The 27,929-nt window shown below is 35.6% G+C and overlaps 1 protein-coding gene and 1 long non-coding RNA gene across 2 annotated transcripts; one reads left to right on the top strand and one right to left on the bottom strand.

Moving 5' to 3' along the window:
• Positions 1-17,957: 17,957 nt before the first annotated feature.
• On the bottom strand, positions 17,958-20,842 carry LOC140182531 (uncharacterized). The gene is made up of 2 exons (XR_011878291.1): positions 20,670-20,842; positions 17,958-18,259 (listed from the first exon to the last, which is right to left on the bottom strand). It is a non-coding gene; the product is annotated as an uncharacterized lncRNA (long non-coding RNA).
• A 2,721-nt stretch (positions 20,843-23,563) lies between these two features.
• On the top strand, positions 23,564-27,553 carry LOC112789661 (uncharacterized). The gene is made up of 4 exons (XM_025831644.3): positions 23,564-24,757; positions 26,005-26,538; positions 26,664-26,919; positions 27,016-27,553. The coding sequence occupies exons 1-3, from the start codon at positions 23,912-23,914 to the stop codon at positions 26,772-26,774; spliced, it is 1,491 nt and encodes a 496-aa protein (XP_025687429.1). The 5' UTR covers positions 23,564-23,911; the 3' UTR covers positions 26,775-26,919; positions 27,016-27,553.
• Positions 27,554-27,929: the final 376 nt, after the last annotated feature.

Below are 27,929 nucleotides of genomic sequence, written 5' to 3'. Positions count from 1 at the left end.
GGAGGCAGAACTGAGGAAGACGGCACATGCCAGTTATCAAAGCTTATTCAAGGATCATGTGTATGTGAAAACTGACCTGTTTAATTCTCGGAAAGCATATGAGGAGTTAGAAGACTCTATTGCCGATGGCGCCGAGGAGTCTTGGAGGATTTTTCTGAAGCAGGTCAGAGTTATTGCTCCTGACTTGGATCTGTCTCCTTTACATCCTGATAAAGTCGTCATCGACGGTGCCATTGTGGATCCTCCTGTCCTCAAAATTGTTTCTGAATCAGAGTTGAAGATTCGGGGGCAGAGGATCATTGAGTCTCCCCCTCGCTCCAAAGATGCTCCGAGTACTTCAGTTGTGCCTCCGACTTCTTCTCCTCTTCCTGGTTCCGGCGGTGTTCCTCCTGGTTCTAGTGGTGATGTGAAAAAATGATCTAATGATTTTTAGCTATTTGGGGTCCGGCTTGTGGTTCCCCCATTTTTGAACTCTTTTATTTATTTTGTGTAGTTCTAACAATCTTTTTTTGGCCTTTTAAGGCCGTAAACAAAATATTTTGATCTGTGCCCTTTTTTGGATAAGGGTTTTAAAAAAAGTGAATGCCCTTTTTTGGATAAGGGTTTAAGTTACCTTGTGCGTGTATGCTTTTCTGTTTTTGATATTTCAAAGAACCCTTTTGATCTTTTTTCTGAAAACCTTTCTCTTGGCTTGTCTTGCTTTTTCGAGCCCTTTAGCTTGAGGGCTTTTTACGCAGCCTTCAATCCTAGGTTTTTCAATCTCTTTTTGTTATCCTTTATACTCAACTTTGCTTTTTGATGAGTTTTCATGACTTAGGTTATTTTTGCGATGCGTTTTTCTTTTACTCGGAGCTCTTCCGAGTTTGTTTTACTCGGATTCTCATTTCGACTTAAGAGTCGGATGGTTCCCGAGTTTTTACGATCAAATCATATAACCTCTTTACGCCGACTTGTACCTCGTCGTTTTATCCTGATGACCATCTAGGTCGGTTCATGGGATTTTCACGTTTTATCGAGCTTAAGTCGGCGCGTTTCGTAGAAAAACTTAGAAAAATAAAGAAGGATATTATAAGAGATATTGTAAATGAAAAAGATCTTTATTAATTGGGAAGGTACCTTCTTGCTACTAAGGGTCTTGATAGCCTATTTTCCCTTAGCCTCTACTATGATGCCTCGTTAAAAACCCTTCTCCAGAAAAAACCCTTTTGGGAAAAAATCATGAAGTTGGGAAAAGAGTACATCAGGGAGTAGAGTTCGCTTTTAACTGTAGTACCTTTTCATATTACAAGCATGCCACGACCTTGGTAGCTCAGTGCCGTTCAGGTCGGTTACTTTATAATAACCTTTCCCTAACACTTCCTTGATTTTGTATGGTCCCTTCCAATTTGCGACGAGCTTTCCTTCTCCTGATTTGTTGACTCCAATGTCGTTTCTGATTAGAACCAAGTCATCCAGGGCAAATGTTCTTCGAATGACTTTCTTGTTGTATCTGGTAGTCATCCTTTGTTTCAATGCCGCTTCTCTTATCTGGGCACCTTCTCGGACTTCGGGGAGCAAGTCGAGCTCCTCTTTGTGCCCCTGTATATTTCCGACCTCGTCGTGGAGAATTACCCTTGGGCTTTGCTCATTGATTTCTATTGGAATCATGGCTTCCACGCCATAGACTAGTCGGAAGGGTGTTTCTCCTGTGGCGGATTGGGGGGTTGTCCTATAAGCCCATAGCACCTGAGGGAGTTCTTCAGCCCAAGCTCCCTTTGCTTCCTGTAGTCTCTTCTTTAGTCCTGCCAGTATGACCTTGTTAGCTGCCTCGGCTTGCCCATTGGCTTGTGGGTGTTCCACCGAGGTGAATTGATGCTTGATTTTCAGACTGGCTACTAGACTTCTGAAGGTGGCATTGGTAAATTGGGTTCCATTGTCTGTAGTGATGGAATAAGGTATTCCATACCTTGTGATGATGTTTTTGTAGAGGAATCTGCGACTTCTTTGAGCGGTGATAGTGGCTAATGGTTCTGCTTCTATCCACTTTGTGAAGTAATCTATTCCCACGATCAAGTATTTGACTTGTCCTGGTGCCTGGGGAAAAAGGACCTAACAAATCCATTCCCCATTTTGCAAAAGGCCATGGAGAAGTAATACTGATAAGCTCTTCTGGTGGAGCTACGTGGAAATTTGCATGCATCTGACACGGTTGGCATTTTTTCACAAATTCTGTGGCATCTCTCTGCAAGGTCGGCCAATAGAATCCTGCTCGAATTACTTTCCTGGCGAGCGACCTTGCTCCGAGATGGTTTCCGCAGATCCCACTATGTACTTCCTCCAACACCTCGGTGGTTCTTGAGGTCGGTACGCACTTTAGCAATGGCGTTGATATCCCTCTTCTGTAAAGGACATTTCTCACCAAAGTATAATGTTGTGCTTCCCTTCGGATCTTTTTAGCTTCTTTCTCCTCCTTAGGGAGGATGTCGAATTTCAGGTATTCGACTAAGGGATTCATCCATCCGAGGTTTAAACCGACTACCTCAAGTACCTCTTGTTTATCTTCTGTTTTTGATACCGAGGGCTCTTGGAGGGTTTCTTGAATCAGGCTTCTGTTGTTTCCTCCTGGTTTGGTACTTGCTAACTTGGATAGGGCATCCGCTCTGCTATTTAGATCCCGAGTTATGTGTTTGACCTCGGTTTCCGCAAAGTGCCCAAGGTGCTCCAAGGTTTTTTCTAAGTACCTCTTCATATTGGGGTCCTTTGCCTGATACTCTCCGCTTATTTGGGAGGTCACCACCTGTGAGTCGCTGTATATCATCACCTTTGTAGCACCAACTTCTTCTGCCAACTTTAATCCGGCGATCAAGGCTTCATATTCTGCCTGATTGTTTGAAGCTGGAAATTCAAATTTTAAGGAGACCTCTATCTGGGTTCCTTTTTCATCTACCAATATTATGCCTGCGCCGCTCCCTGTTTTGTTGGAGGATCCGTCTACATAGAGTTCCCATGTAGTCGGCTTTTCCTCTTGATCTCCTGCATATTCTGCAACGAAGTCGGCGAGGCATTGGGCTTTAATTGCTGTCCGAGTTTCATATCTCAAATCAAACTCGGAGAGCTCTATTGCCCATTGAACCATTCTCCCTGCAACATCCGTCTTTTGGAGGATTTGCTTCATGGGTTGGTTTGTGCGGACTCTTATTGTATGAGCCTGAAAGTAAGGTCGTAACCTTCGTGAGGCTGTCACTAAGGAGTAGGCAAACTTTTCTAGTTTGTGGTATCTTAGTTCAGGGCCTTGTAGGACCTTACTGATGAAGTAGACCGGGTGTTGTCCGACCTCGTCTTCTCTTATCAGGGCTGACGAGACAGCCCTGTTTGCTACGGATAGGTATAGGACGAGGTCTTTCCCCGGTATTGGTCGGGTTAAGATAGGAGGTTGGCTTAAGAACTTTTTGAACTCTTGGAACGCCTCCTCGCATTCCGGAGTCCATTCGAATTGGCATCCCTTCCTTAATAAGGAAAATAGTGGAAGGGATTTTAGTGCCGATCCTGCCAAAAATCTGGAGAGGGCTGCAAGTCGGCCATTGAGCTGTTGAACCTCTCTCAAACAAGTCGGGCTTTTCATTTCTAGGACGGCTCTGCATTTATCGGGATTGGCCTCAATCCCCCTTTATGTTAGCATGAATCCTAGAAATTTCCCTGCCTCGACCGCGAAGGCGCACTTTGCAGGATTTAGCCTCATCCCATGCAACCTTATCGTGTCAAAGACTTGTGAGATGTCAGTTAAGAGGTCGACTTCTTCCTTGGTTTTTACTAGCATGTCGTCGACGTATACTTCCATCAAGCTCCCTAGGTGGGGGAAAAATACTTTATTCATCAACCGTTGGTATGTGGCTCCTGCATTCTTTAATCCGAATGGCATGACCACGTAGCAATAGTTTGCTCTCGGGGTGATGAAAGATGTTTTCTCTTGGTCGGGCTCGTACATCGGGATTTGGTTATATCCCGAGTAGGCGTCCATGAATGATAAGTATTGGTACCCCGAGCTGGAGTTCACCAGGGTATCAATACTTGGTAAGGGATAAGGGTCCTTAGTACACGCCTTATTCAGGTCGGTATAGTCGACGCACATTCTCCATTTACCATTCTGTTTTTTGACTAGCACTACGTTGGCTAGCCATGTTGGGTATTTGACCTCTCTAATAAAGCCGGCTTCCAGGAGCGCCTGTACTTGCTCTTCTACTATTAGGGCTCGATCCGTGCCGAGCTTGCGTCTTCTTTGTTGTACAGGTCGGGACCCTGGGTAAACCGAGAGCCTGTGGGACATGAGCTCGGGATCAATCCTAGGCATGTCGGAGGCCTTCCAGGTGAAGAGGTCGGAATTAGCTCTTAGGAGTTCAGCCAACCCTTGCTTTAGGGTTTCCCCCAGGTTGGCTCCTATGTAAGTGCTTTTTCCTTCCTCTTTTCCGACTTGTATCTCCTCGGTTTTTCCTCCCGGTTGGGGTCGCAGCTCTTCTCTGGTCCTTGTGCCGCCGAGCTCTATGGTGTGGACTTCTTTGCCCTTTCCTCTCATATTTAGGCTTTCATTGTAGCATTTTCTTGCCAATTTTTGGTCTCCCCTCACCGTTGCTATTCCTGCTGGGGTCGGGAATTTCATGCAAAGGTGGGGAGTGGATACTACTGCTCCGAGGCGATTAAGGGTAGTCCTGCCAATTAAGGCATTATAGGCTGACCCTTCATCGATGACTATGAAGTCTATACTCAGAGTCCTTGATTTTTTCCCTTTTCCAAAAGTGGTGTGAAGGGGCAAGAATCCCAGTGGTTTTATTGGCGTATCCCCTAATCCATATAGGGTGTCGGGGTAGGCTCTCAATTCTTTTTCATCTAACCCTAGTTTGTCGAAAGCGAGCTTGAAAAGGATGTCTGCCGAGCTTCCTTGGTCTACTAGGGTTCTGTGGAGATGGGCGTTGGCTAGGATCATAGTTATCACCACGGGATCGTCATGCCCGGGGATTATCCCTTACCCATCTTCTTTTGTGAACGAGATAGTGGGGAGGTCGGGTGCCTCTTCCCCGACTTGATAGATTCTTTTGAGATGTCTTTTGCGAGAGGATTTAGTGAGCCCTCCTCCCGCAAATCCTCCTGAGATCATATGGATATGTCTCTCTGGAGTCTGCGGCGGTGGATCTCTTCTATCCATATCATCTCGCTTTCTCTTTCCATGGGTGTCCGACCTTTCCATGAGATATCTATCAAGCCGACCTTCTCTAGTCAGCTTTTCTATCACATTTTTGAGGTCGTAACAGTCGTTGGTGGAGTGACCATATATTTTATGGTACTCGCAATAATCGCTGCGGCTTCCCCCTTTTTTATTTTTAATAGGTCTAGGGGGTGGCAGCCTTTCAGTGTGGCAAATCTCTCTGTATACATCCACTATAGAAGTTTTTAGAGGAGTATAAGAGTGATATTTCCTGGGCCTCTCGAGACCGAGTTCTTCCTTCTTCTTGGCTTCCCTTTCCCTCTCTTTAGATGAGGGAAGGGGTCCAGGTCGCCAACTCAGGTCTCTTAATTTTGCATTCTCTTCCATGTTGATGTACTTTTCAGCCCTTTCTTGTACATCACTTAGAGAAACGGGGTGCCTTTTAGATATGGACTGTGAGAAGGGACCTTCTCTGAGCCCATTGACTAGCCCCATTATGACTGCCTCTGTGGGCAGGTCTTGGATCTCCAAACATGCCTTATTGAACCTTTCCATATAGGCTCGTAAAGACTCTCCGACCTCCTGTTTTATTCCCAGGAGGCTCGGTGCATGTTTTACCTTGTCTTTCTGAATCGAGAACCTCATCAAAAACTTCCTTGAGAGGTCTTCAAAGCTGGTGATTGATCTCGGGGGAAGACTATCGAACCACTTCATCGCCGTTTTTGATAAAGTGGTAGGAAAGGCTTTGCATCGAGTAGCGTCGGAGGCATCAGCTAGATACATCCGACTTTTGAAGTTGCTTAGGTGATGCTTTGGATCCGTGGTTCCATCATAGAGGTCCATATCAGGGCTTTTGAAGTTCCTCGGAACTTTTGCCCTCATTATGTCCTCGCTGAAAGGATCTTCTCCACCCGAGAGTTGGTCTTCTTGTTCGTCGCGGGAGTTGTGACCCTTGAGGGAGGATTCCAGCTGTAAGAGTTTTCTTTCTAACTCTTTTCGCCGCTCCATCTCCTCTTTGAGGTACCTTTCAGTTTCCTTCTGCTTCTCCCGCTCTTGCTCTAATTGTTCCAGGCGACTGTGGACTAATCCCATTAATTCAGTTACATGGGATGGTCCGCCTTTTTCTGATTCGCGCCCATCTGAGGAATTTACCTTCGGGTTCTTCACTCTGGAGGTACCCTCTCTGTGTTGATTGTTATCTTCCTGGTGTAGGGCCAGGTCTTCATTGTCATTACCCATGTCTAGATTCTCTTGTTCAGAATCTGTTTCCACATGGCCTTCTTCATGGGATCTGTCCGCCATCAAGGGATGATCTCTCGGGTCCCCGGCAACGGCGCCAATGTTACGGTGGGTAACCGGAGATAAATTGGATGGATGGCGTTGGGTGGCCCAAACGTATGAAGGAGGAGGACTCCGGATGGATCAGCAACTAGGGAGGCTCCGTCCGACTTGTTCGCGTGGATGAATGGGGGGTGGTACCTGCAAAGACACTCCGATGCCTAAGTTAGCAAGAGTGTGAGCAGGTCTAGAGAGTATTGGGCTTAGAGATACCTGAGGGGTGTCAGTGTATTTATAGTGGTGAGCCAATAACCACCGTTGGTGTAGTGCCGTATCTTTAGGATATTAACCGCCCCCATTATCTTGGGGAGGTTAAGATATGGCTTTAGGAAGTGGTTAGAGAGATTTTAGGGGCGGTTACTCATTTGAATGAGTGTTTATCTGCCAGCTAATCTCATGCCCGACTTCTTTAAGGCAAGTCGTGGTTGGTACCGACTTCTTATGTGAAGGTCGGTACTTAGCTAGGCTTAATCCCTTAGACTAGGCCTTTATTTGGACCTGGGCCTTTGACATTGGGCTAGGGTATGAACAACTTTAAACATAGGCAAGTATGCATATGTTTATAATTATTAATTATAAAAATATCACATTTTTTTTTAGATTACATGTTTGAAATGAAAGGTAATATATATTTTTAAAAAAGCCTTTACATTAATGTTCTCTTCAGCAAATGTAAAATTTTGAGTTGCAATATATCTCTTTATTTTCATGTAACCTTTTAATTTTTCTTCCCAAAAAAAAATCTTATCAAAGATCAAATTTGTATTTTTACTTGTTACTAAATTTTGCAATCTCTTCCTGTATTTCAACCCAAAAAGAATTTCAAACAAACTATTTGGATTGTTATATTATTTAACTTAACATTTATAATTTATATATAATATCTCTAATTATATATTTATTACGTCTATATTATTTAATTATTTCAATATTAATTAAAAATATAAAAATAAGCAATAATCAAAGAATAAAAATAAGGCAATAACTTTGGACTATTTTTTACTACGTTTCAAACACTATTAATTTAATTATATGTCTTTTTCATAGCCTTTATTGGTGTGGCAATATGTATAGAGTAAACTATAGAGAGATTGCTAATCTTGTTATTAGGACGATCAACGTGACAATAATATAGAAAATTATGTGTCAAACTCTTAATATAGCATTACTTTAATTTTTTTATGTATTATAAATAAATTCCTACATTGAGTTGACATGGACGGAATTCTTTGGGGGGGGAGGGGGTTGGGGGGCAAGTAACATTTTCAATAGTATATATATATATATATATATATGCTCTCATTTTTAAATTATATTTGTTTTTGTATTAACATAAAAATTATTTAATTTATATCAAAAATATATTTTATTAAATGAAATTAATTATTTTATATTTTAAGCATATAATAGTGTTTTTTTAATTTTTGATATATTTAATGATTGAAAATATAAAAAATTTATCTTCTTAATTACTTTAAAAAAAAATATTTTTTATGGTATTATTAAAATTGCTATCAGAACACATGTTAGCAAGATCTTATATATTAAATTAACTTAATTAATACTATTCAATTAATAAATTTATTTACTTGACATTAATATTTTTGAATTTTTTTACTCGAATTTAATATTTGCTAGTAAATTATATATGTATCTTAATGATTAACATAAAATGAATAAAATCATTTAAAACCTAGTTGAAGACTTTGAATAAAAAATTTATTGGTTAGAAGATAATTAATATTAAATATTAACTAATATGAATAATAGCCAACGAGGTATAATTCAAATAGGCATAATCTTTCTATACTCACTTACGTGCTTTGAATTTTCTTATCTTTAGTTAAAAAAAACTAATATAGATAATAAAAGATTAGAGAGTATTTAATATTTAATATTATTTAATTCTATATACTTCAATATGTTTATATAAATTTTTTTGTTATTCTTATCCATTATATGTTTGCTGCATTGACTTAAAAGTTTTGGCATATATTTTTTTATTGTTGAATAAGCTAATAACAGAGATATATGTGTAAATTTGATCTACAAAACTTGATATGAATATGCAAAATATTTCTCAAACAAATTGTGTTATCAATTTTTTTTATATAATATAGATATTGATAAAAATCTTATAGAACTTCCCCATTTTCAATAGTTCCACCAAGAACGCCTGAAATGAAATGATGATATTTCACTATTCTACATATCATCTAGGGGAAACAAGCCAAGAAAACTAAGATTACATCAAAAGAAAAGGGATGCATGAAAATTAGAGAAACTTGAAAGGGGTGTCTTGTGTTGTTGAACAATCCCTGCTATTGTTGTTGTTAGAAAGGTTCTCAATTAATGTCGCTGGAAGAATGACCTCCATAGAAGCTCCAATGAGACATCTCCTTGTAAGATTGTGACACGTGTTGCACAAAAAACACCTTATGTGTCTAAGCGCCAAGAAATTTGCCTTATGAACCCATTTGTCACACTCTCTACACAAATAAGCATCATCAGCTTGGCAATACAATGAAGCTTGAAATCCACATAGCTCACAAGATTTTGAACCACCATCATGATGATGATGATGTTGTGATGATGCACCCTCTTCATGTGTGAAGCTCCTACAAAAACCACCACCATGCTTTTTTTCTTCTGCACCTTTGCACATTATTCTTGAGAACAAAAATTAATCTTTAGTAGTTATTTAGTACCTAGAAGTTTTTTTTTTTTTGAATAAATGGTATAAATATATAGAGGAATGAAGGACCTTTTATAGAAAGAATAGAAACTCATCTATGGATTTGATTGCTTGAAGCACATACATGTTCCCTAGACCAATATTTATTTGTTGTGGATAAGGACATGAATGCCAATACCTCACGTAATCACATTCTTACACTATTAATTTGTCCTTTTCCAATCATATGCTCCAAAAGGGTCAAATGGTCAATTACTTAATTTAGTGACGCAAGAAGAAAAGGAGGGAATTTTTTTACTCCACTAGATTTTGACAAAAAATGGAATATATATATTTTAAAAACAAAAATGTTAATTAATAAACTATGATTAAGAAGATAGATGCTTTATTCAATTGAAGGTGCTGCATTGTCATTGAGGCATATATATATGCACACTTCCTAATGAAGAAAGGTTGATTGTATGGCTTAGAATTAACTTTAAATTTGTGATCGACCAATGTCCATTTGTTTTAACTTTTATATATAAATATATACATGACCACGTGAAATGGAACATGATTGGATTTAATTTAATAAAAGGGTATAAATTAAGGGTAGAAATTGTTGTGTAGTACTAGTTTCTATGACACACTTTTGTGACACGGTTGGATTCAAAGGCATATGAAACGTGAATTTGCTATGCACAAGGAAACAAGAGGCATAAAATAAAATGTCTTTGTCCACAAAATTATTCTTTTGAGTTGAGGGAATGACACATTATTAATACACATGTATGGTTCAAAACTTAGGGGATTTGGGGATACTATACACTTGCCACATATATGTAAGTTGGTGAATGGTGACTCTAAAGAAAGAAGACAAGATATGATTGGTTTGGTGCATTTGGTGACTTTCGAAGAAAAGTGTAATAGCATCATTCCAACCGTTCAATATGACTCACCACACAACCACTAAAGAGGCAACCATATTATGTTATGGTTATTGTTATGAAGAATGTCATTCAACCGTTGAACATATTATTCATTGTTGAGAGTTAGGGAAAGCTCTTTTATTCATTCATTTTCTAAACAAATTTTACTTCATCTTCACATTGCAGTCTATATATACTTACTTTAGAATCTTAAAATGTATAACTTAATTAAAACTATATATGAAGTTGTTAATTTATTACTGTAAATTGTATTTTATAAATAACTCACTCTTTAATGGAAGAATAATTTTGAAGAACACTTATTTGAAGTTTTTTTTTGGTAATATTTTATAAATTTAAGAGAACAATTAGTTGCATCTTTTAAAAGTTTAATAGATAAATTACACATAATGAGCAAAAGTTAAGAGAGATAAATTGCATTTTCTAATTCTTTTAATTGTTGTATATAGGGGTAAATTACTGTTTTAGTCTTTAATATTTTGGTTAAATTTTAATTTCGTCTTTAATTTTTAAAATGTTTAATTTTTATCCTAAACATCTTATTTCGTTCTATTTTAATTCTTTAGTTAAAATTAACATTTTTCTTTTAAAAATATCATTTTTTCCATTATGATTTTTTTAGTAACGACAAAAATTATAATTAAAGTGGTCATGATACTGGTTGTAGTAATTTGGGAGTAAAAATGACATAATAATAAAAAAAAAAGATAATAAGGGTAAACTATCGAAATCTCCAACTCATTTGAATAATTAAGGTTAATCAAATTGGTCTAATAATTTAGGGATTGATGGTGCTCTGCCAGAGTTTTATAGTGCTCTGCGAGAATTTAAGCGGGAGAAATCCTAATTTACAAAAAACACAAACGTCCATCTGAATTCATCTGAATTCTACAAGTCACTGAGATCCTAATGGCAGTGTCGATTGCTCACAATCGAGACAGAGGAAGAAGGAGTTGGGAGGAAGTCGTTGCGTTTGGTGAGGAAATTCGAGCAGGGGTAGAGAGATGCTCAAAGAATTTGGTGGATAGATTGCTGGCTGATCGGACTTTTTTAGGATGGACTATAGAGGCAGCAATGCAGGCTATTTAGAGGCAACCAGAGAGATTTAGGGTGGTGGATCATGGAGGAAACCTCTTCCTGTTTTTTTTTCTCTAACAAAAAAGAGCTTATTCGAATCGAAAGAAGGGACATGGCTTTTCAAAAATTATATCCTAAATTTAAAGAGGTGGAAGGAAGAGGAGACACTTAATGATGCAGAATTCTCTCAAATTCTTGTGTGGATTCAAATTTGGGAATCATTGGAATATTATACAAAATAAAGGAGTTAGGTGAAAAAATCGGAAGAACAATGGGAGAAGTCTTAGATGTCAACATATTTCAAGTGAGAGGCAAGGAAAGTAGGATTGTTAAAGTGCTGCTCAACCTGGATGTTACCAAGACACTCCAAAGGAGGAGGACAACAAAATAAACGGAAGCCAAACTTAAAAAATCTTGCTAGAAGAAAAAGATCAATGTGATAGAAAAAAAGAGGAAGGCCCAAAAAGGAACGGAGATGGTAATTTCAAAGAAAATGTGCCAAAAATTCACTGTTACGACTGTTGAGGGGGGTGCTATCCTTGAAAGGGCACCCGGAGGGCTATGAAAATGTTGATATGAAACTATCAGGATTTGGAAAAATCCTTGACAGTTCACATCATACATGAAATTTGTAAATCTCATTTCCCCAAGGTATTGTTTATTGTGCGAAATGAAAAATAATACCTTGACTGTGTCAGAAGTTTGTAGGAAGTTGGATTTTGTGAACTTTTCTTGTGTGGATCATAGGGGATTGGCAGGAGGATTGGTGTTGGTATGGAAGGAAGAGTAAGATATTACGGTTAGGTACAAAGAAGAATTTATGATTCAATTCTCATGGACTGGCTGCAGACTCCAAAAGCAATGGGAGGTGATGGCTATTCATCTTCATTGTGAGGAGAATCAGAGGAAGGAGCAGTTTGACAAGATTTTGGAGATTATTCGCTATTCGGGTCAATATTCTATGGTGATAGGAGATTTTAATGCTATCTCAGAGTACCACGACAAAGAAAGGGATCATATGAAGACGAGAAGATCTAGAGGCTTTCAATAATTTTATTAATGAAGGTGAGTTGGTGGACTTGGGGTATATTGGAAGCAAATTTACTTGGAGCAACAAACAATTTGGTGAGAATTTTGTTAAAGAAAGACTGGATAGATGGTTGACCTCAGCATATTTGAAGTTAAAGTACCAAAAAATAACGGTCACCCACTTGGAGGATACCGGATCAAATCATTATCCACTTCTATTACATTTGGACAACGAAGAAAAAATAACTAAAAGGAGATTTCGATTCTAAGAGATGTGGTGTGATAGCGAGGAGGTATCAAACATTGTTAAAGAGGCGTGGCAAACCCAAATAAATAGATCACCTATATACAAACTATTTTACAAACTGAAAATATGTCGCCATATGCTTGTAGAGTGGTAGAAAAGCAGCAGAAGCAACTCGAAGACGCTCATTACTGATCTTAAAAATAAGTTAGAACAGGAGAAGGAGAAAAGGAATAAGGCGGATAGAAGACGGATTCTAAATCTAGAGGCTGATCTAACAGATGTATATAAGAAGGGAGAGCAGTATTGGCAGGAGAAGTTAAGGGTTCAATGGCTGAAATGGGGGACCAAAATACAAAACTTTTTCATGCAAAATTTCATAATAAAGCTAGGAAAAATAAGATTCAAAAGTTTCTAGATGACTCGGGTAACTATAAACTCGATCAGGAAGGAATAACTCAGATTGCAAATAGTACTTCACTGAACTCTTCTACCTCTAACCCAAGTTCATCTATGGAGAGTATAGAAGACATGGAGGTAAGGGTCGATGTCATGATTAACAAAAGACTAATGCGGAGAGTTACGAAAGAAGAGATTAAAACAACAATCTTTCTCATTAATCCCTTTTCGACCCCAGGTGATGACAGATTCACAGGTAAATTCTTTCAACATTACTAGGGGATCATTAAAAGGGATGTAACGGAGGCAGTCATAATTTTCTTTACAGGAGGAAAGATGTTGTGAAGTTTTAACCACACGCATATTTGTTTGATACTAAAGATTCAAAAGGCCAAAAATATGGCCTAAACTAGACCCATTAGTTTGTGTAGTATTTTCTATAAAATCATCTCAAAGATACTAGTTCACAGGATGCAAGGAGTGTTGAATAAGGTGATTAACGAGAATCAGAGTGCATTCATCAAAGGAAGGCTGATTAGTGACAATACCCTAATAGCTCATAAGCTCGTGCCTTTTTTAATGAATAAAACTTGTGGTGATCACGAGGTGGTAGTGAAGTGATAGGGTCAAATGGAGTTTTGTATGGGAGGTGATGGAAAAGCTAGGATTCTGTAAATTGACTGGATTAAAGAGTGTGTCACTACTGTATCCTACTCTGTTATTATGGAAGGACAATCTCATGGTTTCTTTAAATCATGCAGGGATTGCGTCAAGGCGATTTCCTCTCCCTCTAACTATTTCTTATTTGTACAGAGGGTTTATCCTATCTACTCCACAGAGGAGAATAGAGGTGCGGGATCTCAGGATTGAGGATCAATAGCAGATGCCCTACAGTCAACCATTTACATTTTGCAGATGATTCTATACTCTTTTGTAAAGCAAATGAAGAGGCTTGTCAGAGACTATTCCAGGTACTGAACACCTACGAACACGTTAGTAGGCAGTAGATTAATTTTCACAAATGCTCCACCTTCTTTAGTAAGAACACCCCCTCATGTAAGAGATGAATTAGTCCATATTTTACAAATTTCACATGTAGAAAATCAGAATAAATATCTGGGACTGTCAGTAATAATTAACAGATCCAAGATGAGTATTTTTAGTTATATTAAAGATAAAGTGGAACACAGGCTACAGAACTAGAAACGGTTATTACTCTCAGACAGTGGAAGGGAGGTTCTTATCAAAGCTGTTGTGACAGCTATTCCTCTCTACACTCTTAGTTGTTTCAAGTTACCAGACTCCCTAATTGATGATATGCAATGAAAAATTATGAATTTCTGGTGGGGTTAGAGGAGAACCGAGCAAAAACAGTGATGGATTAAATAGGATATAATTTGTAGAGACAAGAAGCATGGAGGGTTAGACATCAAGGATCTTAAAGCTTTCAACTTAGCTATGCTAGTCAAGCAAAGTTGGAGAATAGCAACTAAATAGGAATCATTAGTTAGAAAGATATACAAAGGCTGCTACTTTAAATATTCATCTTTTCTTAAAGTAGACACTTGATCATGCCCCTCTTGGGCTTGGAGAAATTTATTGGAGGGAAGGAAAGTGATTGAAAAAAGTTTAATGTGACGGATAGGGAGCGGAGGTTCAGTTAAAATTTTTGAAGACCCTTGAATTAGGAATTTTAGGCCTATCTTAGGTTACTAACAACAGAATGTAACCTCAGATATTATATGGGTGAATCAGCTACTCTACAAAATAGAACATAGAATGCACAATTAATTCAATCAATCTTTAGTCCAGATATTGCAACAAGCATTTTTCAAAGAGAAATTAATGAAGGAGAGGATATGATTTTCTAAAAAAATGAGAAATCAGGCCACTACTCAGTAGCATTGGGGTACCAAATAGCTTTCTTTTTCTTCCATCCTCCAATTGATCAGCTCCCTAAAGTCTGTAACCAAAAGAACATTTGAAACTCGGTCCAGGATCTGCAATGCCTCTTAAAGATAAAGATCTTCACCTGGAGGCTACTTCTCAATGGGACTCTGGTTCGACAGCGTATCCATATTAGATTCTATAATGTACAGGACGTGTGCTCTAGGTATGGACGAGAAGGAGAGACAGCTCTTCACTGCTTAGTGCTTTGCCCATTTGCAAATTAAACTTGGCAATTATTCAACCTCAACGTGGCATCAACAGTTAAATAACAACAAAGAACCGTGGCGGTGATGGTCGGAACTGAGCGAGCTTGCACGACGACAATCGCAAGAAAAGAACGAATTGGTGTTGGCGGTGATGCTAACTTGGGCAATTTAGAGAGAAAGAAACGCTAAAGTCTTCGAAGGAAAGGACATTTCCTCTCAAAAAATGTATGCTCTAGCTAATGAACTTCACTCTGAATATCAAATGTACAAACTCCACTAATTTCTTATTCTATCCTTAGTTCAGATATGCAATATAATCTCTATCTTTCTATTTCTTTCACTAGCTTTTCTTTAGTTTAGTAATGTAATTTTATATCGATTTTTCCTTTTCTCCGTTAAGTTATTATGTTTTGATGCAAGGGCATTATGAAAAAGTTCTTTTTTAGTATTTGTTGTCTAAGTATGGACCAGACTATAACACTATACTCATTTTATATGATGAAATGAATATTGTCTATTTTTAGAAGAAAAAACTACTGAAATCTCCTTTGATTTTTTTGTGAATTATTTTTATTAATGACCAAAAAAGAATGAAAAAACTCTAAAAATAATTTTTTATTCATTTTCTAAATGAACTTTTTAAATAGTTATTCGAATATTCTTCCAAAATTTTGAATCAAATACATAAGCGGTTTGTCAAATACAAAAATTATTTGTCACTTATTATAAAAATATATATTCTTTTTGGTTATTTTTGTTGTGTTTTATAATATTTTAAAGATATTTTTGTGATTATAAAAAATATGGGGTGCTTTTGTTAGTGTTTCAAACAATTAAGAGCGATTTTGGTAGTTTATCCAAATAATTAATAGAGGAAAAATTTGTACTTTTTGAAGAAAAAAATTAATTTTAATTAAATAACTAAAATAGGACGAAATAAATCATTTAAAATAAAAATATAATATTTTAAATATTATGGATAAAATTAAAACTTATTCCAAAATTCAAAAACTAAAATTATACTTTATCTTTATATAGCATGTGAATTTTTCTTTAAAATATTTTTTTTTACAAAAAAAGTTCACGTATATAGTGCAATTATTTTTACATAATAATTTAATTATATCAATTTTTGAATAACAATTTAGTCATAAACTTGAAAATGGTTATTTTTGTTGGCCTACTTCAAAATAAATTAAAATTTCATTAATCAAAATGTTGATTTGTTTTTTGATTTGGTATGGTTGGAGAAGGAAAATTTGTGTGTTGGATGGCTAAGGCATGTGAAGGGATGCAATGATTGCTTTAAAAAGACACGAACTAAAAAGGAACAATCACAAGAAAAATGGAAGCTACTAGTAATATAGCATGACTAACCCAAATGAAAAATCAAGGAATTTTTTGTGTTTCAAGACTCAAATGCTCTATTTGAAATGAAAAAATATTATTTTTACATGCTTTCATTGTGAATTTGTGTAAAAAATTAATAATTTTATGTTAGATGAGATATAATTTTCGTCTCAAAATTTAGAAATAAAATTTAATTTTCATATACTGATAATATAAAATATTTGTGGACATAAAGTCTTAGATAGATCAAAATTTCATATGGAGTAGAAGTTATAAGAAGTAGAAGGATGACTTTTGATTCATAGAATATTGTTCTGGTGGCTGAAAATTATTTTAAAAAAATATTTTTATCTTCTAATCCATTAGAACCTGGTAATGTATTTACCGATTTCAATCTTTCGATTATAGTTTTTATGAATCAAAGGCTAATGAGACTAATCTCTATGAAAAAAATTAAGAGATCCATTTTTAACATTTGTCCTCAAAGTACTTCAAATGAAAATGGCTTTACAATACAGTTTTTCCAGTATTATTTGAATATTGTGAGTGGTGATGTTTTTAAGGCAATTCGTAGCTTCTTTAGTGGAAGTAAAATTCTCAAGACGTTTAACCACACACGGATTTGTTTGATCCCTAAGATCATGGATGCTAAAGATATGTCACAGGTCAGACTTATTAGCTTATCCTCAGTCTTTTATAAAATTATTTCCAAAATTTTGATACATAGATTTTAGGAGTTTATGAATAATTTAATAAGTCTAAATCAGAGTACATTTTTAAAAATAGATTAATTTCTAATAATATTCTAATAGCTTATGAATGTATACACTACCTCAAAACTAAGAGGTGTGAATTGTAATGTGAAATGGTGATTAAATTGGATATGAATAAAGCATATGATAAAGTTGAGTGAATTTTTTTATAGTTCATCATGGAGATTAGATTAAAAAAAACTAAAAATAAATATGTTTTATGTGAATGATATTATGAGATTATTTTTTGATAATATGTAATTATAAATTTAATTTTTTCTTTATAATTTTATGCATTTATTTAAATTGTATTATCCGATTAATTTTATTTTTTTTAAAAAGTAAAGTAGCGAGAGTACAGAATGACAGAGAAAAGAGATAGAAAAAGATAAATAAAGATGATAGAGGGAGTTTATTAATTTTGGCAAAAATAAATTTATTTTGATTCTAATGAAAGAATATCTCACGATTTATCAAATTAGTAATATAAAATTTATAAGTTACATATATAGTGGGAAGGGTAGAGACAAATAGAAGTTACAGTCCCATCACTCATACTTGTAAATCGCGACAACACTACCAGTACATATTAGCTTCTATATATTGTTATTTAACACATATACTATAACACCCTAATTACCCTAAACCTTACCTCATGCCGTAAAGTAAAGGTTAATCAGAGATCACAACAATTCTAAGACTTATACATAAATATATATAGAAGGAATAATAATTCTAGAAGTCCGATGAAGGAATATGCTCAAAAATAGAGTTACAAAAGCGCAAAATGTTCATATGAAACTACAAACTTAAGGCACAAGATAAAGATATAAGATAAAAAAAATATAAGTATATAAGAGGATATAATAGTCATAAGGAACTAGGCTTAACTTGAGGAATTTAGACCGACTAATGTTATACAAACATACAGAGTTTTGTGAGTTAAAACAGCATATATAGAATATCTCTTTCAAAGTAAGCCTCTAAGGCAAATATAAATACAAAAGTGAGAGAACTTAAAAATAGAATAGCCAAAAGACTCCAAAACATGATAAAGGTCCTCCACTCTGTCACCATCAAGTAAGTCATCGAGGTGGGTTGCGACCTGCTTCTAAAAAATAACAACAAAGTATGAAATGAGAACCGAAGGTTATCAATATGGTAACAGTACCCAGTAATATAAGATATAAAATTTTGGGACGCCAGAGACAATCCTAGAACTTCATATCCACACAAGATTCAACTTAAAGCATAACTAAAATTAAAACCATAACTTTAAATCCTTTATGAAACGAGATAAACTATCTTAAGGGATTTCTAACTATTATTTCGCCGCTGTCCCACAGCCTTTACCAGTCTAACCGCCATGCGATCCCATCGCCACCACCTTCTGAACCTCCTCAATCCCAGTAGAAAACACAAGTAATAACAATACAAGTAAAGCACAAGTATAGCATGTATATCAGGAAATTCAAGAAGCAATTAATCATGTTATACAATTAGACAAGCAATTCAAGTCGGCAAAGCAAGCAAACAGATAGAAGATGGTCATGTCTGTCCTATTTGACTATGATATTACATCGTTGGTTCAACTACCAATCCGACACATCTCCATGGAGATGTCGCCATTCGATCTCAGAATGAGAACCCCCAAGATATCGTGTCCGGAACACGGTCCATGATATAGTACCTGCACACTCTAGTGATTCTGAAGGGATGCGAGTGGGATATTCTTGCCATGACCTCATCTCAATGTAAGCGGGATTAACCAACCGTCCTTGCCAGGCACATAGCGTCTCAACAATCTCAGTATAAAATTATATAGCAGCGGTTTTCATAAATCATTTTTCAGTACATCAGTAATCCATCATTCCACTCCGAGTCCCTGACTCATCTCAACCATCATCAATTCATAATTTTTACAACTCATTTCCTCAATCGTCGTTGTCGTACTCCATCATTTCACTCAACAGATCCTTCCTTAGTACTCCAGAAACCTAAGGCTCCATCTTCTAAAATTTTTACCAGAATTTGTCTAGTTAACCTACTTATGGTATTATCTATTTCTCCAAGCCTAAATTAAAGTTAAAGAATCTTAAATAAGTGTTGCCAAAGTTTACAAGTTTGCCAGAAAGGTAAAATAGTTAAAAACAAGGTTTTTGTTGAAAAATAGGGAAGTGTGCGTACGCATAGGGTTGTACGTACACACTCCCAGAAGAGTTTCTCAAAGTGTGTGTACGCACAGAAGGCAAAATTTTTCTTGTTGAGTGCAAGCACAAAAACATGCGAATGCCCCCAACACAATGCACTTTCCAGCGTGTGCGTGCGCACTAGAGTGTGCTAACGCTCCCAACAGTAGGCATCTCCCTGTGTGTACGTGTGCACCGGTGTGTGCGTATGCACGTTTTCAAAAATTTACAAGTGTACGTGCGTACAAGGCTGTGCATACGCACAAGTTAAAATATAGCCACTGTTCAGAGCGTGCACATAGCAGTGTGGATGCGCACACAAACCAGAAATCACATATTCTACAACATCACAGAATTCAGATTTCTGACACCAACATTCAACGATCATATCTTCTTCTACAAAATTCTGATTTCTACGAAATCTATACTGTTTTAAAAAATTCTTTGAATTATCTTTAATTTGATACAAAAATTATTTAATTTCAAAAACCGTAGCTCAATATATAATCCATCAAAGTTCATCAAAAATCAAGTTTCACAAAATTCTACAAGATTTTCTAATTTTAAAGACTTTGAAACCAACCAATTCCCAACCTCAACATATATCAATTCTCATTGGAACTTATCATTTTCATGTCAACCTACCACTATTACCAAACTTCTTCTTACCTTACATTATCCTCATAATTCACAACCCCAATTTTACCAAATCCATTATACTAGAACCACTTCTCAACCAATACACTCTTTGATTATCATCCTATCACTACCAATCATCACAATTAGCATCATTCATCCTCAACCACAGGATTCAATACCATTTATCAATAACCATAATATAGTTTATCACAATTTTCATAATTCATCAATTTCATTAGAATCACAAAAAAATCATTATAATTCATCAACAATTCAAACTTATCATATGGTCAAATAGTCTAAATGTTCAGAAATATTATAAATTACATAGAAAAAAGTAAAACCATGTCTTGACCAATTTTTAATATGTGCAAAACATCAAATTTGAGCCCAAACAAGTTTTCAATCACAAGAGTTAGCTCCCAAAGTTCCAACACCACAAGCTCAACTTCTACTTTGATTTTTACACCAACAATTATTTAATCTAAACCACATATATCATTACAATTAACCCCTAAATTCAAAATCTCAAAATTCACAATAGGGTTAGCGTTATCATAGGATTATAACCCAATAATCTCCTCAAGTTAGATTGATCCTAAACACATCAAAACATCAAAATTTCAAAACCTCAAACACTAGATTTTTGAATTTTTGGAGGGAAAGGCTGAGAAAAAAACGAGATTTTCTCACCAGTTTTTTGGATGGGTTTTGTAGAGCTCTTCGTGCTAATCGTGTAGCCGCAAACGGTGCAACGATCGGAGCTCCGTAGCTCAAGTTATGAGCTTGGAAAGTTGAAGATGAATAGTGACCATGGAGGATTTTCTCTCTTCTTCAACCTCACTTTGCTGTGTTTTGTGTTTATGAGACTGAATGGGTTTTATTAATACACTTATATTTGTTGGGTTTGGGTCCAACTTAGGCTTGGTCTAACCCATTAGTATTTTTGGCTTGTTTAGCCCAAAATTAGTCCAAACCTTTAAAATTAATATATGATTTTTAACTTTAATTTATTTTTCTAAGTTTTTTCACTGTTTTTATTATTCTCGCACAGTACCAGACAAATTTAGGTCAGTACTACCGGTTAATTTATCGGTTTGCATTTTATGTAATTTTTTACAAAAAAAAAATACATCTTTCAACTCAAAAAAATCTATTGAGTTCAAAAATCATATTTAAATTTTTTAATTAACATTCTAAATTTTTTGGATCCTATTTTAGACAATTTAATTATTTCATTAAACAGTTAATTAATCACGATTTTTACATATATATTAGGGTTTAAGATATGTATCTTAAAAACTTGAGTTTATTTTCTTCATTCTAAAGGTTATGGTTTTTTATTTACTTCTAATTTAGGAATGAGTGTTTTACACTTAGGGTTAAAATTTATTATTTTGGTTCAAAATCTATGATTTACTAGTTTATTGGGGTTTATGATTTAGATTTTATTCTTTAGAATTTTTTTTGGTTTAAGATTTAAGAGTTCATATTTTATGGTTTAGAGATTATATTTTAGAGTTTAGAATTTATGATTTAGGATTTATGATTAATAGTTTAGAATTTATGATTTAGGATTTAAGGTTAATAGTTTAAATTTTATGGTTTAAGATTTACGATTTAAATTTAAAGGTTTATATGTTAGAGTTTACGGTTCACGTTTTAAATTTTAAAAATTAAAGTATAAGATTTAGAATTTATGGTTTAGAATTTAGAATTTAGAGTTTAAAATATAAGGTTCATATGTTATGGATTACAGTTAATATTTTAGAGTTTAGGATTTATAATTGATGGTTTAGGTTTTATAATTTAGATTTAATTTTTTTGAAATTTAAGTTTTACGGTTCTTAATTTTAGCGAAATCAAATAATGCTTTACGATACAAAACTTAAAAGTTATGTTTTAAATTTAGAGGTTTAATAGAATATTTAGTCCCTACAAGATGACTCATTTTTTAAAGTCGTTCTTTAACGATTTTATTAATCTAATATTTTCACAAAAAATCCTTATCAATTAATTATAACAATTATAACCAACTTGGGTTGATCGAGTGGTCAACTCACTCGTCCGCTTAAACAAGTGTCAAGAGTTCGAACTATGTCTTGTGCATGTAGCAACTTATTGGCTAGCAGCAGACCCTTAAATGAAGCTCAAATCCGCGACGGATTAGTTTTTAATTTGTCGAATTGGGAGATACCGTTTAGGTAAACCCAAAAAACAAAAAAAACTAATTATAACAATTATTATGAAAATATTGTTGTTATTATACTTTTTATTTTTTGTCAATATTATTTCCAACGACCGATCTATACACATGCTAGTATCCAGGGTTGTCCTATTATTATTTATTTGTTCCTATTAAATTCTTAAATTTGTCCCCCATATTAGATAAATATATAAAAATTATTTTATTGAATATGACTCTCTATATAAAATTATTGTTTTGATTAAATTAATCTTATAAAATTATTTTATTAAACTCAATTTTTACTTTATGAAAATAATTATCAATTTCAAACATTTTATTAGACAGTTAACATATAATCAACTTAAAGATTTCATGTCTCAACAATTATTTTATAAAACTAAATATTAAATTTATTTTTATATACCTGCGTTAATTTAAGAGACGTATTTTTAGTACTTAATAACGAGAGAGTGATTTAGTTACTTTAATTTCATTTATTAGTTTTTCTAACTTTTGGCATCTAATAACTAATTTATATTTTCTTAGTGTATTATATGCAACTTAAATATTAATTATCACACTTAAATAGAAATTTTTTTAACTAATTAAAAATACAAAGACATATTTATTTATTGATATCTTTTTTTAAATTAATTTTAATTTTGACAAAAAATATAGTTAAAAAATGTTTTAATATAAATATTATAATAATTTTTTTTTGTGATTATATTAAAGGTGAATTATTAAAAATGAATTATAATTAAAAATGTATTTTTGGTGTTGCTACCTCCTCAATCTAGTTCTTCCGCAACAAGCTAATTTTCGAAGATAAAGACAGCCATGCGCCTTCATTGCTAGCTCAAATTCGAACTTGAAGTGATGAATTCAGCCGTTCACAAGGACTATGACTCATTTAAACACCTATAGTGCTAAACATGATCATCCAATATGCTGAACTCCCCCTAACGAAAGTGTTGTGAAACTGAATGTTGATGGCTCTCTTTTGCGCATATAAATAATGCGGCGTGTGGTGGAATTGTTAGGAACCATCTTGGAGGCTTTCGTGAAAGGCTTCTCTTGTAATCTTGGAAATTGCTCAATTATGCATGCTTAGTTTTGAGGTATAATCTATGGTCTTAAAATTGTCTCTAATCTTGCGAATTTGAGCTCCATTTAAGGATCTGCTGTTGGTCAATGAGTTGCTGCATGTACAAGACGGTGTTTGAACTCCCGATACTTGTTTAAGTGGGTGAGTGAGCTGACCACTCGACCAACCTAAGTTGGTTAATTTGCTTTGTTTTTGATATTATTGTAAGCCTAACTATTCTTGTTGGGCTGGACTTGGCCCATATGTAAGGAATGAGAAAGGATCCATCCAGAAACAAAGGCTTCATTTTCGAAAGCTCCCACTTCACTTCGAATTATGTATATGTAGTAAGTAGTAACATCACAACACACTTCCATTTTCAGAGCACTGTTCTTGTTCCTGTATAGAGATCTCTCTTAATCTGTTGTATCCTTTCAGCACAGAAAACACCTGCTGGCTGCTTCCACACGGTCCCAGCAACTTTCACTTCCAAAAAATAATTGTAACCGTAACAGCGGTTCCTTTTGTCCCTTTCACTCTTCTTCTTCATCATTACGCTACTCGCAAAATCCCTCTTACCTTAATTAAATCTAAATAAAAAATTCGAAACCCCACAAAAAAATAAACAATAAATAAATTTTTAGAAAAAGAATCAACAATATGTTCCAGCGAAGAAAACCTAGTACAGGTAACTTGCCTGTTTCAACCTCGGTTCCAGAATTAGAAACCCCAATGCCTTCATCATCTTCTTCCGCTTCCAAACCGACGTCGTTTTGCGACTCACTCACCTTCAAGTCCTTACTCTTCTCTTTCTCTCTCCTTCTCAACCTTTACTTGATCTTCCTCCTCTGCTCCCAAAGAGTCCCACCAACAATCTCCACGCGCTCCTCAACGGTCGTTCCCACCACGCGCCGCCATATCCTCTTCGCGATCGCCTCCTCCTCCGTTTCCTGGCCCCGCCGCCATCCCTACCTCCGCCTCTGGTACTCTCCAAACACCACGCGATCACTCGCGTTCCTCGATTCGCCGCCAGCTTCGGATTCCTCCTCGTCCTCTTCTTCGTTGCCGTCGGTGGTGATTAACGGCGATACCTCACGGTTCCCGTACACGTTCCGGGGAGGGCTCCGGTCGGCGATCCGGGTGGCGCGTGTGGTGAAAGAGGCAGTGGAGAGGGGGGAGAAGGAGGTGCGGTGGTTCGTGTTCGGCGACGACGACACAGTGTTCTTAGTGGAGAATGTAGTGAGTGTATTGTCGAAGTACGATCATGATCGGTGGTACTATGTTGGGAGCAATTCGGAGAGCTATGAGCAGAATGAGAAGTACTCGTTTGAGATGGCGTTCGGTGGTGGCGGTTTCGCTGTGAGCCACGCGCTTGGTAGGGTTTTGGCTAGGGTTTTGGATTCTTGCTTGAAGAGGTATGGCCACTTGTATGGGAGTGATGCTAGGATCTATTCTTGTGTTGCTGAGCTTGGTATTGGATTAACACATGAACCTGGCTTTCATCAGGTACCAAAAAACTTTCTTTTTTGGATTTGTTTTTATGATTTTGTTGTTTTAACTACTCTGATGCTGATCAATGGTAGAAAAACTAGGAATTATTCTTAGAGGGAATTGGGTGATCCCAAGCTCACATGCAAATAGAATAAACTACTACTCTTTTTGCTTACTTGATTAGTGCTCTTTAGTTACTTGAAAACTATATCCTACATATGTTAAGTGTCAGATGGTTTAGGTGTTGATGGTAGACGAATGTGGAATTGGCTGGTCTATGTAGTGAGAAATGTTATATTGTACTATTTGTAAGATGTGTAGTGAGAAGAACCATATATACGAGTAGGTGAAACGAAATATGAGGTGGAGTGTAACACATTAATTATAAGCGCATGACCATTGAAAGAATACTCTATTTTTAATAGTGCATGATTTGTAGAGTGATTAGATTTGGATATATAGATATCAAGGCTAATCGTTAGAAACCTATCAATGTGGGATGTTTTCTACTCTCTTAAGCTATGTTTGTGATTTTTTATTTTGAAGGGAAGAGGAAGGAAAGGGCTTGAAGTGTAAAATGGAGTTAAGTGTTTACACTTCAAACCCTTCATTTCCCTGGTTTTTCCTAATCAACACTCATAATCTTGTTACAGTATGCTTCGTTGATTAGGCTGGGAAGGTGGAATGAAGAAATTGGAAAATGAAAATGGGATAAAAGAAGAAAAATGGGGGTTGGGGGAGTAGGCTTGTTATCTATTAGATGCGGTTTTTCTTTCTGCTAGAGCTTTAGTACGTACTGAACTGCCCATATCTGTTTCACTTCCGACGGTATTCCTTCTTGAATGTTGAAACTTGTTATGAATTAAGAATTATGTAACCTGAAATGTAATTATGTAAGCTGAGAATGTAATTATCAGGTTAGGTTGCTTGTGCATCGTGTTGTCCTTTTAAACATACCTTGTGTTCAATTTTGCTGGGTTTATTTGTTTTTTGCCTTCTTCATACTTATTCTTTGTAACACTAAAACTGTAGTTTTGTCTTCCATGGACATGAAATAAGGAACAGATAATATTAATAACTATACTGATCTGGCTTGTATTATTTTTTTTTTTTTGGGGTTAAAGATCTGGCTTGTGATTTTATCTTACTAATTCTTTATTACTATTTCAAGCAAACATCCTAGGCTATTTTATGGTTTTAATTCTGGTGACCTATTCTGTATCTCTATTGAAATAATGTTTACTTGCTTCTTTTAATACCAGTTAGATATGCGGGGTGATTTGTTTGGGATTCTAGCTGCCCATCCATTATCTCCGTTATTGTCCCTTCATCACTTGGAGGCAGTGGAACCTCTCTTTCCCAACATGAACAGAACACAATCCCTTGAACATCTTATGGCAGCTGCAGCCGTAGACCCTGCAAGGATTTTGCAGCAAACTGTGTGCTATGATCGTTCAAAGTCTTTAACTTTCTCGGTTTCATGGGGTTTTGCCATCCAAGTTTTTGAAGGAAATGAATTTCTCCCCGATCTTCTTCAAGTGCAGAGGACTTTTGTGCCGTGGAAGAGGGGTAGCAAAGTTGTTGGTAAATTTATGTTCAACACGAGAGACTACCCTAGAGATCCTTGTCAAAGACCTTTTCTCTTTTTCGTGAAAAGTGTTGAATACGATAAAAGTGGCATTTGGAGTAACTACACCAGGCATGCTGTTGGGAAATGCTTTGAAGAATCAAATTCGGTAAAGCAGCTGAAGAAGATTATAGTTTTCTCGAGGAAGCTAGTGCTTAATGTTGAAGAGGTATTGTTAAAATTAGCATTAAAAATCGTTGATCTAAAATCTTTTAATTATTTTTATTTTTGTCATGTGGGCATTCCTATTCTGGGTATTTTGACTTCATGTTGCCTTATTGTATTTTGTTACAGTTGAAAGCCCCTCGTCGGCAATGCTGTGATGTTTTGCCGTCTTCCAATGAAACAACAATTATCCATCTTAGACATTGTGGAACTGATGAATTGATCTCCATGTACCAATAGCATTTCTTTTCAGTTCTCTCTCAAAAGCTTGAATTTCTTAATGAGCATGAATGTTTGGAGGACAGTTCCCCGAGGTGGGTGCGTCTTCTCTTAGGTGGACCATGAAACTTGGCTTTGATGTTATAGTTTCAAAATCCAATGTGAGGTATATAGATTTATTTTCATCATTCTGCAATTCTCAATTAATTTTGATCACACATTCTGAACACTAATAAGTTTCTGAAAATAACACTTGGTGCAGAGAAAGGATCCATGACCTCCTTCTACAAGAAAAACGTGTGCTAGTAGATTCATAAAGGATCTCTTGGTGTATGGTGCGCAACCCCTCACAACTTTGCCTCAACTTCATGGATCTGTAAAAGTGTGCGGAGACCACATTAAATTAATGGTGATAGATTAGGTATACAAAAGTAAAACACCTATTTTTTGGTGTACAAATATCATTTTCCTTGTTTTATTTGCTGCGTAGTTTTGCCATCTAAGTTTCCATGCAGCTGTACATATTTTGGTTTCTGTTTTTCTAGTGTAGTTAAATCACATGGATGCTGCTCCATGTATTGGAGTGAGGAAACTTCTCAGCCTTATCACTTCTACACACCCATTTTTTATCAGTTGTTGACATTTCTAGTCCAGTATTGGATCAATATATTGTGCGGACCGTGAAAGGTAAAAAGGAACAAAAGGAGTACTTTAGAATGTGATCCTAATAAGGGATGTGTCCCTGAATACAGAAATATGCAGAAATTATGATAATAAGTGATTTGTTAATGTTACATACATACATTAGAGTTTGCTGGCTGCATAGTAATCTATGGAAAATAAGGGTGAAATATGTGGAGGATTTTTTTTTTTAACAAAAAGTATTTATTGATTAATTTTTTGTGCTGCTTCTATTTGGTACTTGGTAGCACTAAATTCTAGTATATAATATTATTATTTGGATTTTTAGTATATAAAATAAAATAATTGAAATTACAGAGACCTACTAAATGAAATTTGGTTATATGAGTGTTCTCTTTTACTATATGTAAATCGTGAATTTAAACCCCAAATACGCAAAAACTAATAAATCGTGGAATTAAACCACAATTTTGCGTCAAAGTAATTCGTGTAAATCTTGGTTAAGTTTCATGATTTATGATGTCTCTGCTAGTT

Source organism: Arachis hypogaea, chromosome 3, assembly GCF_003086295.3.
Source record: "Arachis hypogaea cultivar Tifrunner chromosome 3, arahy.Tifrunner.gnm2.J5K5, whole genome shotgun sequence".
NCBI classification, from domain to species: domain Eukaryota; kingdom Viridiplantae; phylum Streptophyta; class Magnoliopsida; order Fabales; family Fabaceae; genus Arachis; species Arachis hypogaea.
This window is presented reverse-complemented; position numbering and strand designations above follow the sequence as displayed.